Source organism: Penaeus vannamei, chromosome 12, assembly GCF_042767895.1.
Source record: "Penaeus vannamei isolate JL-2024 chromosome 12, ASM4276789v1, whole genome shotgun sequence".
Taxonomy (NCBI): Eukaryota; Metazoa; Arthropoda; class Malacostraca; order Decapoda; family Penaeidae; genus Penaeus; species Penaeus vannamei.
The window spans coordinates 39,492,982-39,504,442 of NC_091560.1; the positions used below are offsets into that span (position 1 = coordinate 39,492,982).

Consider the following 11,461-nt stretch of genomic DNA (forward strand, 5'->3'; position numbering starts at 1 on the left):
ACACAAACCATTTTTTTTTTTTGCACCTTCACCGTTTCTGTCCAGAAGGATTAGGGGTTCCTAGGTAATCATTTGGGGGAGGGGGCACATAAAGTATGTAGTATAAAATTGATTCCTGCCTTTTGTAGAACATTTTAGAATCAAAAGAGTCCCACAGCCATGTATCACAAGGAAAAATTTGCCTGTAATGGACAGAATGACTGGAAATAAGATGCTTTTCATCAATGGTATTACCTTTGCAAGTTGATTATATGAAACTTGTGCATCACATAATACTTTGGTAGACATTTACAGGAAAATGCCACATGGAGAGCAAGTCTACAGCAATTTCTCAATAGGTAAATATGGTGATCGAATGGGGTCTAGGTGCAAACCCCCAGATTAGGAAGGTTTTTTGGTTATTATTGAACTATTTGTGGATCTCCAGGAATAGCTAGAGTAATAGAGACTGTCTCAGATGGGTAAGATCACCTCATATACATTAACAATACTTTCATTTATATATCACTTGTGATGGAAAATAACCAGAGATTCAGATATATTACAGAATTGATAATTGAGAGAAGGAATTTTAATTGCAAGATTGGTTGGCTGGGTGAAACAAAAAAAGATACCAAAAGATATATGCCTCTCTGCCTATTACTCCAGTATCATCCCATTATTTAGGACAGTATGTCTATGATAATACTTGTGAATTATTTTCCTTACAGAAAAGGTTTAATAAACAAAGTTGAACAGATTTTTGATACTTTTCGTTCCTCAGCTTTGGAGCCCAAGAAGAGCAACACCAGCTGCTATCTCCGCACACGAATCGAAGCCTTGCACAATCATCTCTTTAAGGATCCTTTTCATGTAAACCATGTTTATTACTTCACCAGTAGAGGTCACCTTATCAAGCATCAATACTCAAAGGTATTTCACTTATCTTCAGTGTTTATTTTTGAATTTTGAATTTGCCTTCTCTTCAGTTCTTACTTATTTCTGAAGTTTGAATTTTTGTTGTAATAGCTGTCCAATCTGAATGAATGAAAAAGATATCCTTAAGTGCTTAAACGTAATGTACTGTATATAAAGAATACATCTATTTTTGGTCACTTTGTTTATTTGTGTGAAATTGTTTACTTGCCCCTTTTTCATATATTACAAAGTGTTTTTTTTTTTTAAGACATAGATTGAGACTTTTATATCTCATCAGGATTCGAAGCTCAGCAGTAGTGAAGTGGTCTGGCAGGCTGATATGTCTGAGTTAAGTGAAGAGGAGTCTGAAGGGGACAGGTATTTTGCAAGTCTTCACTTCCCTTCTGAAGATCTGGCTGTTGTTACGAATGGAAGAGGAAGTTTGCACATATTAGAAACAGGCGACAGAATGACGACACAGAGCTGGCTGGTAATTTCTTCTTTTTTCCAATATTTGTGACTCATGTGAGCACCAGTAGTAATTTCCAATATTACTTTTTTATGTGATAGAGAAGCATTTGTTATTTAAGGCTTTTATGTAGTTGTCTGTGCTTAAACCCGAAAGGACAGGAAACAACAAATTCAGAACATTATAGGAAATAGAAAAATTAAAAGGTGGTGACTCTTGCCACATTTTGCCCTATGATAGTGTTATAAAAAGTACCCACAAGTCTAGAAAAAAGGAAGACTTAATAAATTAATAAATGGATGGGGAAAAAGCAAGCTAACATTCATTTTGATCTATCTTCCTGGCAAACATGACCTTTGCAAATCTTAATCAAATATTAAAGATAGAGGCCTATGCATCTATCAGTGATATACTGTAATTTAGATTTTGTTTTTCCTTTTGTTGATCATGATCATATTAAATTTGACAATATTGACCATCATCACAATATCATACTTGCTTCACACACAAGAGGTCAGCTTAAACCATCTCACAGGAATGCCTCCAAACAAACACGGAACGAGGAGTTATCATGCAGTCATACATAGCAGATGGAGAGGACTACCAACGCCACCTCCACTGCCTCATAGTGTCAGTGACAACACAACAAGAGCTGATAAATAATGAGCAGTATGTAATTGTGGATGAAGGACTGAAGAATGCAAAGGATGTCGCTGTACATCTCATCAATTGGTTGGTCATCACATATAATGGTGAGGAAAAAGTGGACGTTATGCAAAGAACTTTTCAAAAATTAAGAATTTACAAATCACTTATCTAGGTGGATTTTAGAATCCAGATTGGTTTAGAGGAAAATTTATGTGTATATTTACTAATGATTTTTAGCCCACCCATTGATCATTCTATTTTTTTCCTCTCTTTCTTCCCCCCTCCCCCCTAATCCCTTGCTTCTTGTTGTTGGGGGGCTTAGGAGATGGAGACCCAGTATAGGAGATTACCCCTTTCATGGGCCTCAGCCCTTTCAACTAATTTTGCATGATGCAATCTTCTCCCCTTTTCCTTTTCTTTCCTTTTTTCATCCCCTTCTTCTGTTCACTTCCCAAGTTGTGATAGCCATGCTGAAAGGATGAAAGCTTGGCTTTGTGTCTGTCATGAACAGCCTCTGGGACCCATGGTATTCCCTTGGTTAATCACCTAGCCCTTACCCCTTATAGGAACTCTAATATTCCCCTCTTATTTCAGGCTCACCATGGTCAATGATGATTTTTTACCCTTATTAGGGGCATTAAGGCTTGCCCCTTCATCAACTAAATTTGATTCATTGGTTTCCCAACCCCTGCCTTTCCTTTGACCATGGCTCCAATCACTAATAGTAATACTCCCTCCTGGATGTTTACTGATACCTCTATTCATTCTGAACCACCCACCTAGGTCATTACTCAACCTTCAGAATGCACCCCTTCCTCTCTCCCAACATTCTCCACTTCATCAGTCTTCTTTGTTTACCCCCTTCCCCCTTATTGCTGCTCTTCATATTTATTGTCCTCCTCCCACAGTTCCTACCTCACTTCACACCACCACATCTTCCTCTTTCCCTCATCCTTCTACAGCTTCCATCTCTGCAGACCTTTTGAGTACTCTCTTTGGCCCAGCCAAGTGGGATAGATTCTTTGTAATTTCCCCTACAGCCCCTTACTTTGACAGTACCTTTCTCTTCCAACAATGTCTCCATAAACAAGTAGGCAGAGTTTCTTTTGCAGTCGTTCTGATTGTTCACACCTTGTCACTGTTACATCTTTGTCCCTAGTTCGTACACTATCTACCCTGACTGACTTCACTGGCAAACCTATACTTACCGAGCATCACTCCTTTCTTAATACGTGTACCGGAACTGTATCCGGCTCCCCAACTGATTGTCCTATCTATGACAAGAATTGGTCAGATCTACTTGCTTGCCTATGATGACTGCTTGAGTACAATGCAGTAGTATTACAGTGCTACACAATTCCTCCCAGAGGCTAGTGTGTCTTACACTAATATTGCCTTCCTTACACTAATATCTACCCCTCCTCCTTCTCACTTTACCTGTCGCACCAGAAAACCTAAATATTCCACACCATCTTCACCTACCATACCATCTTCACCTACCACACCCTCTCCTACACCCTCCTTTTCCTCTGCTCCTCAAACATCTATCCCCTCTTCTCCTCACAAGAGAACATTTGTTTCTCGGATCTTCCCACCAAGCTCCCCTCCAGAAACTCTTGAAGACATCCAAAATTTCCTAAACAAGACCCAAAAGAATGCTCTGCTCCCTCATCCACCATACAAACCCACTATTCCTATTCCCTCAATATTCACCGTATTTGCAGATATGCATGCTCCTCCTCCTCAGGTTATCCCTACTCCTCTTCCTCCTACTCTCTCCCAACACACCCCATCCTTCTCTTCTTGACATGCACCATTCCCTCCTCATTCCCTATTATCCTTACCTCTCCCACCTCAATGCTCACGTGAATTCCTTCTGTCGCAACAATGTCCATCTCGAGAACCCTCCCCTCCTGACATTGTTCCTGATACTTTACCACCTTCTCCAGTCCCCTTACCTCATTCCTTAGATTCTTCTCCTATTACTTCATCTCTACCCATATTACCCGTTGATTGTTTCATGATAGCTCTTTTGCCAGTTTTCCCTAAACAATGTTCTTATTGCTTCCCCAGCCACAGATACATTTCATTTCATCCAATCACCTTATACTCTTAACCTTTTCCTCTACTAATTGCCAATTTATTTCATTTTCTCCCCCTCTTTACTTTTTTCACTATTATACTAGCCAATAACACTATAACCTTTGACATCAAATACAATTTTTCCTAATGATTAACTCATTTTTACCCTTTTTGCGACAAAACTTTACCATAGTGCTATATGACTTTTGATGTTAGCACATTTATTTGTTTCAACCATTAACCAGTCATCTCTCTCTCTTTTTAGTTTTTCCTTCTTTTCTTTTCTTTTATTTTATTTGTATCCCAGATGCAGTTTTTGTTTTTGAAGTAAGGTCTTTAAGCCTTTAACACTGGCCAGATATTACACTTGGAAATCACTTTCAGTGCTACATGATTCTGTGCTACCCTGAATAGCAATGTGTTTCCTCAGTTGTTGTTCACCTTAAAGGTCAATCTAAAATTATTTACTTTGTAAAAATTACTTTTTGCATTTTCAAATAAAATGTAATATTGACTGCTTTACTCATATAATGGTATTACAAAAAATTTCAACCACAACAACTTTTACATAGTCACCTTAAAACAGTACGATTATATTCTGTAGTTATGAAACAGTTTGGCCATGATTAGTAGACTACTTGAGAAAAGTGTTTTCAAACTGATTCTATTCTCATCCTTCCTCTTAGGTGCTACTTGGGAACCAGGACGAGTGAGAAGACTGGCAGGAAGAGGTACCATAGAATACTGCTCCTTTGACACCACAGCATCAGGCCTTATCATTTTATGCCACAGCAACTACTCTTTTGTGGAAGATTCAATAAGTCCCATCACTGTCCCCAAGCCAAAGGAAAAAGTAGAAGAAAAGAAGTCGCCAAAATATACATACATGCAGAATGATGGTGAGATTATTGACTGAAAGTCTTTATAAAGATGGTGGCCAGATCTGAGAAATGGTTTTAGTTTTCTTTCCAAAACATACTCTTTGGTATCATATGATGAATTTGATAAGTAAAAGAATGGTCATAACCTTTGACAACATCCACATCTAACTTTATGCTCTCTCTCTTTACCTCTTTCTTCCTTTTCCTTATTCCTTCATACACCCCTTTGATCTTTTTCCCCATCAGTCCACCTGGCAGGGACTATAGGCATCATTGGCTTCCCACCACAAATGGACTATCCATGTTTTCTGCCTCATATTGATAGGATTCTATGTGAAACTTGCTTTCCTGCACTTCTGCAACTTATATTACATCTCTATCATCATCCGTAAGACAAAAAAGTAAGCAGATTGGAGAAAATATAGGTTTCCTCCACACCAAACACAATAGTAGCATAAGCCAGTTACCTCTGCTGTGGTATCATTACATTTGGAATTCACATTTGGTTCAAGGCCTGGGTGATTTTCATCAGAATTTCCTATCAGATTAAAGTCATTCATTGATGAGTATTATCAGATGATACCTAAGACTAGATTTTGGTAAAATAAGAAGTGGCCATCATCTTTGAAGATTGAATAATCGGAGATTAATCAGAGTGTATGCAGTCCTTTGTGCTGATTTTTTGTGTATTTTCTGTTTCCAATCAGCTGCTTAAACTTAATATTTGACCCATTGGTGCCACATAATCACAAAGTCTACTGTCGTTTTCATTTGTGAAATTTGTTTGCATATAGATGACTCCACAAGTGCTCAGCCACCAAAGAGCCAATTAGTAATCCTTTTGTTGTTGATGTTATAATTATCATACTGTTATTAACATTAATAATAGCAATGAAAGATTAAAGAGAATCTTTCTGAAAATAAAGGAAAAGGGTAAATAGGTTAGCTAGATAGGATTAGTAATTGACTCCTTAGTGACATAGCACATGTGGACACAATAGACATGGCATGCATTCTTGCCAACCCATCAGTGATGGGTTAAAAGTTCTTCAAGTTTAGGGGGTTTGATTTTGATAAGAATTTTTCTCTTTTCTTTCCTTTTACATGGTCTCTATGATTTTTATGTCAGCTGCACAACTTTTGTACTATTCAGAGAAAGACCCATGTTGAAACATTTTGCCTATATTTCTTGAAAGACTGCAAAGGTTGACATAATTATGTTTCTTTCTAATTTTATATGATCATTCCATATATACCTCAAATTTTCCTGCAGAGGACCTTATTGTGTACTTGAATGTTGGACAAATCACAAGGGAAGACCTAAAGGTGAAAGTCCAACCAAAGGAGCTCTGTGTCAAGATCAAGGATTCGATAGTTCTCGAAGGACAGTTCACTGACCTGGTTTCAGCAGATATGGTCACTTGGACAATAAGTAAGTTAAAGGTCATGGAGTTATTTTAAGTTTCTGTGATTGTAATATTATTTATATTATATGTATAAATAACTCTCCTAATTACCAGTTATTATAACATGATAATTTTCTTATCATTGGGACTCATATTTTTTTAAACCATTAGTGCAGACTGTATCTACTGTGATTCTCTTTTGTTAGTTTTGTTTTTACATAGATGGCTTTATAAGGGTTTAGCCACCAAATATTAAGTTCTAGGCATTGCCAAGTGTAGAGGCCTAGTTTCACCTATGTTTTGTTTTAAATTTGATCTTGGGTCTACCATCATGCAGCAAAACAATGACCCAAGACAGGGTCATGTTAAAATTCCACTAATTATAATACAATGTCTTTCTTACAGTTATTAGCATTCCATTTTTTCTCTCTCTCTGCTTTACAGGGGAGACTACATTAGAGTTAACATTACCTAAGGCTTCAGAAGGGGTTAGATGGAAGCAGCTTCTCGAAGGTGATGATGTGAGTGGAGAGGAAGTGTTTGATCCGCAGTTAATTGAAGAGGTCAACCAAAGACTTGCACACCTTACATCTGATAAATTGGTAAGTTGATGTGGTGGTTTTATATAATTTTACTTATTAAAAAATATATATATTTATTATTAACAATAATAGTATTGTTATTTTTATTTTTTTGTTTGTTTGTCAATATTTTTATTACTTTATTTATGTTATCATTATCATCATTACCACAGAATAGTTATGAATTTCCTCACCTACAAAATCTACATCACCACATCTGATTATACAGTTAGTACCAGTTACTTTCATAGTCGTTACTTTTTTCATTTCTTTTTCTCCTGTTCATCCCAGGACGACAACCCAGACCTTGACAAGCCGGCTTACAACCCAGAGCAGTTGGAGGCTTGCGATGAAGCCCAGGAGGACTTGCTTCTGCTCCACTTAGATGGCAGCACACACAAAACGGATTCTCTCGGCCAACTCGGAGCGACACAGCATCTCTTCAATTCTCAGGTGAGGCCAACTGGTGTATCCTTAGTAGCAAGATAGGGATGCCATTGCATGATCATCTCATGAGTTTTATGTGTGATTAGGTGTATTTTTTCTTCTTCTTTGTAGACTATAATGCTTTCCTTAAGATAACAAGCATTTTAATCTATAATGTATTCTGATTTTCTGTCTTTTCTTTTCTTTTCAAATGAACATTTCGGAGATATATGTATATTTTTTATGATGTTGATTTCAGATTTATGTTTGGTAATGGTGAAAAAAAATGTGTTTGTGTGTGTGTGTGCGTGTATGGAAATATAGTTTTTAATCATGTTGATTTTAGATTTATATTTGTTAATGGAGAAAAAAAAGTGTGTGTCTGTCTTTCTCTCTGTCTCTGTGTATATATAGGCAAAAATGAAACACAAGAATATACACAAAATAACCAAGAAAACCAAAAGTAACTCATGTAGCCCTTTTCACTGAAATTTTCTCCCAAATCCACAGGTTCAAGGCTCAGCTATCCCTGCCTTCTGCATTCGAAGTGATGTGGATGGCATTCTGTGGTTACCAGAGAAGGACAGTTACACCCATGTAGCAACTTTCAATGCTTTTGGCTATGTGAAAGCCTCAAAAACAATGGCCAAATTTACGTGTGCTTCTGCTGGTAAGGGATCATGGTGAAAGTGATGCATTGATTTTGCTCTTAATGGATTAATATCTTTTATACCGAGTAGGGTTATTTGATGTTAAAAGTTTACTTGATGATGAAGCTGAATACTATGTAACTATTATTATTATTATTATTATTATCATTATTATTAGAAAAATAGTTTCCTATCACTAAGGTTCTGGATTTTCAAAAACTTGAAAATATTAATTGAATGGATGATAAGTATTCATTTATACACTAATGTTCATATTTTCCTACTCCACAGACAACTCCTATGTGGCCATTGCAGATGTGAAGAGCCACATTTATGTGTTCTTCCAGTCAGAAGCATATAGTGGTGAACTACGGAATCGCAAATCTGGGAAGAGGATGAACACTGTAGCACGGCAGCTAGTGATCTCAATGAAGACTCACGATGAGATACTAGGGCTTCACTGTGACACTGATGTTCTCTTTGTGCTAACAGAGAAGACTCTGTATGCTTATGCCCTGCGCAGTTAGTTCCCGTGATGTTATGTTTTGTAATATTAAAATGGCTGTCAGGTTTGTCAGAATGAGAATGAATGTTTTCATGTAACATGTAGAGTCTTTATGATTATGTATATGAAATATTGTTTACAAAGAGAATAAAATGTTGGTGCAAGGAAAAAGACATGATGTGATGTATTTTAAAATTGTTCTTGAAATCATTCCAAATGTGAGTAATTCATCAGAGGATGAAGTTAATGTCAAAAATCGATAGTCATACAGGTTTTCTTGTAAATTTACTTACAAGTGCACTGGCAAATAAATGTGTGCATTGATATTATATGGAATTATTTAGTATTGCCTTGGTCTTGTATGATTTTTAATACTGTACACTGTCATGGTTACAAATATATCAAATGTTCTTCAGTTCTTTTTTGCCGATACATCACCAGTTAACCCCTTGGACACAGGGGACATGACCAATGTGTCATGAAAAAATTATTCTGAGGACTAGGTGACATAAATATGCCATCTTAAAAAGAAATATTGGCAGAGGGCCAGGTGATGTGAATATACTGTCTTGAAAAAAAAATTGGCTGCGAGTAAGGATGACAGAAAAAGGCCATCATGAGAAATTCAGCTAAAGTCTGGGGTGACAAGCATGACCCACCACAGTTGCACAATGCTCTAGGAGGGTGATTCAGAGGGTATTAAGAAAGGGGGTCATTTATTATTTCCACCAAGAAACTAGTGTGGAATGTATCATCACTTGCTTCAAGGAGGACACTATTTCCATGCTCAAGATCCTATTCCTGCCCACCATGACGCAGGGTGTATTAGAGGAAATTACGTATTGTAAAAATGATTAAAAATGCCACAAATAATAAAAGGTTACTTATTTTTATCAATAATTCAGAGAGTTGGTGTAAGTAAAACTGTACTACCATCTTGATACAGCATATCAAAAAGAAAAAAGGCACCATACCAAGTGTTCATGTGAGCTAGCCCTACAAGCCTCATATCCAATAGAATCGCCACTCAAGTAAGCCTAATGCCCAGACCATGCAGGTAGCAAAGCACCCAGATCCAATGCATTAATTAAAAACTGCATGATTAGATGTATGTATAGTGAATGCAATTTTAACATGCCCAAAGAGATTATATGATTCTTTTACTGAACATGATAAAACCAGAATTGATCAGCTACCTTTCATCCACACAACCTCAGGCTATAACATCCTTAAGTGTTACCAGTACCTTGCATATTCAGAATACTTTACCCTCAAATGGCATCACAGCTCAATATTTGGTGATGGAGACTTATATTTACCTTCAAATGGCATCATAGCATAATATTCTCTAATGGAGGTTTATCCTAAATAATAGCACCAAAAGTTTCTACAACAAGTATCACAGCATATTTTGCATGATTCTATATTAGAAGTTATCAGTCCATTACTGGTATATATAGAATAGAACACCTTCATCTTTTGGGGCATTTCCAGTCATTTGCAATATTAAAGTTTATTACGCATGTTGAAGAAAAGGAAAATTTCGGAGATACACATTTTCATGTTATTTATTCATGCTCCAAATGATCTACAAAGGAAGTATTATTAAATGGAGGCTCAGAAAGTTTCATATAGTGAAAGTGACAAAATACTGACACATTAACAACAAAAATTGAAATTATCAAAGAATTACAAAAGATCTTTAAATACGAAAAGAATATAATCTATCATGCATTGTGGTGATAATTATTGGTTATATTACTGATTCAGCATATGTAAAATGTTTGCAAAAATCTCTATCTTACCATAATAAGGAATCATCAAAAATACACTATGCTTTAATCAATACCTATTTTTTTCCTTATTAGCAGCACTATAAATATTTCTGTTCATTATGTTATTCCCTAAAGTATGCTACAACAGTAATTACAAATGAACATACCCCACATAAACTTCTACAATTTAACCATTCCTCTGACAATATGTTAAATTCATCACAATCCAACAAAACCCTTCAATTTCCTAAGAATTGCAGAGCCCAGAATATATGTAACTTTTGGAAAATTGCGCCACAGGAGCCGGAATGTCTGTTTTGCCATAAGTATTGTAAGGTCCCAGGATGTGCTGACCACCTTGCCCTCCCACTTCTCAACTAATGCCCCATCTTCTCCAACGGAATACTCGTAGGACTTGAAGATAGGAAAGGAGAAAAACAAACGCGGTATTACCACTCCCCAGATCTTTTTCAGGTGTGGTGAAGGCAATTCCACGCCTGCCAGAGTTGCTAGGTCTTCCATGTATTGGAATTGGTCATTCTGCAGGATGTGGTACTGGCTTTCTTTCCATCCCTGGTTCTTCCTCTCTCCAGCATAGGCTTCAATCTCTGATTTCATTTCAGCTGTCCTTGGTAGAGGAGTTTTCCCTGTTAATGTTGCGAGGAAGTATTGTACCTATGAAAAGAAATATGTATATATATAGTACATATATTGTATACATATAGTTCCCATTACAATTTCCAGTTTTACATAATCCAATAAATATAAAATATATATCTGAAGAGAATAATTCTTCGTGCCTTTGAATATATTCCTACCTGGTAGTTAAAGAGTGGGAAGGCAATGATACGAGATGGGAGTCCTATAAACCCCATTGTGGGAAAGGAAGCATTGATGATTTGCTTGTACAATGGCTCCACATGATTATTCTCAACTGTGATGTCACATTTATCCTCAAGAAATGGGAAGGTATATTTATAGCCTGAAATGGGTAAAATTCATAGATATATGCTTACAAATATGAATTTTGAATTATATATTACAAGAATATCTTCCGTATTCTTCAACACAATTCTGTTTTCCAGAATAAAATTAATGCATAGAATTACAGTCAATACATTACCAGTGCAGTATAGTAAGG

The 11,461-nt window shown here is 36.5% G+C and overlaps 2 protein-coding genes across 2 annotated transcripts in view; one reads left to right on the plus strand and one right to left on the minus strand.

Moving 5' to 3' along the window:
* The window catches only part of LOC113825242 (nudC domain-containing protein 1), a 9,664-nt gene extending 793 nt beyond the window's left edge, over nt 1–8,871 (plus strand). The window contains exons 2-10 of the mRNA XM_027378049.2: nt 764–912; nt 1,196–1,387; nt 1,902–2,118; nt 4,783–4,995; nt 6,251–6,409; nt 6,828–6,985; nt 7,256–7,417; nt 7,901–8,060; nt 8,332–8,871. Coding sequence (XP_027233850.1) covers nt 764–912; nt 1,196–1,387; nt 1,902–2,118; nt 4,783–4,995; nt 6,251–6,409; nt 6,828–6,985; nt 7,256–7,417; nt 7,901–8,060; nt 8,332–8,567 — 1,646 coding nt within the window. The 3' untranslated portion in view covers nt 8,568–8,871. The remainder of the gene's footprint in view (nt 1–763; nt 913–1,195; nt 1,388–1,901; nt 2,119–4,782; nt 4,996–6,250; nt 6,410–6,827; nt 6,986–7,255; nt 7,418–7,900; nt 8,061–8,331) is intronic.
* A 373-nt stretch (nt 8,872–9,244) lies between these two features.
* LOC113825243 (uncharacterized) lies at nt 9,245–11,461 on the minus strand (the record flags this gene model as incomplete). The annotated part of the gene is given in 3 exon segments (XM_070128288.1): nt 9,245–10,995; nt 11,139–11,302; nt 11,444–11,461. Coding segments are annotated over 3 exon segments (638 nt in total), but the record flags the coding sequence as incomplete, so codon positions are not given.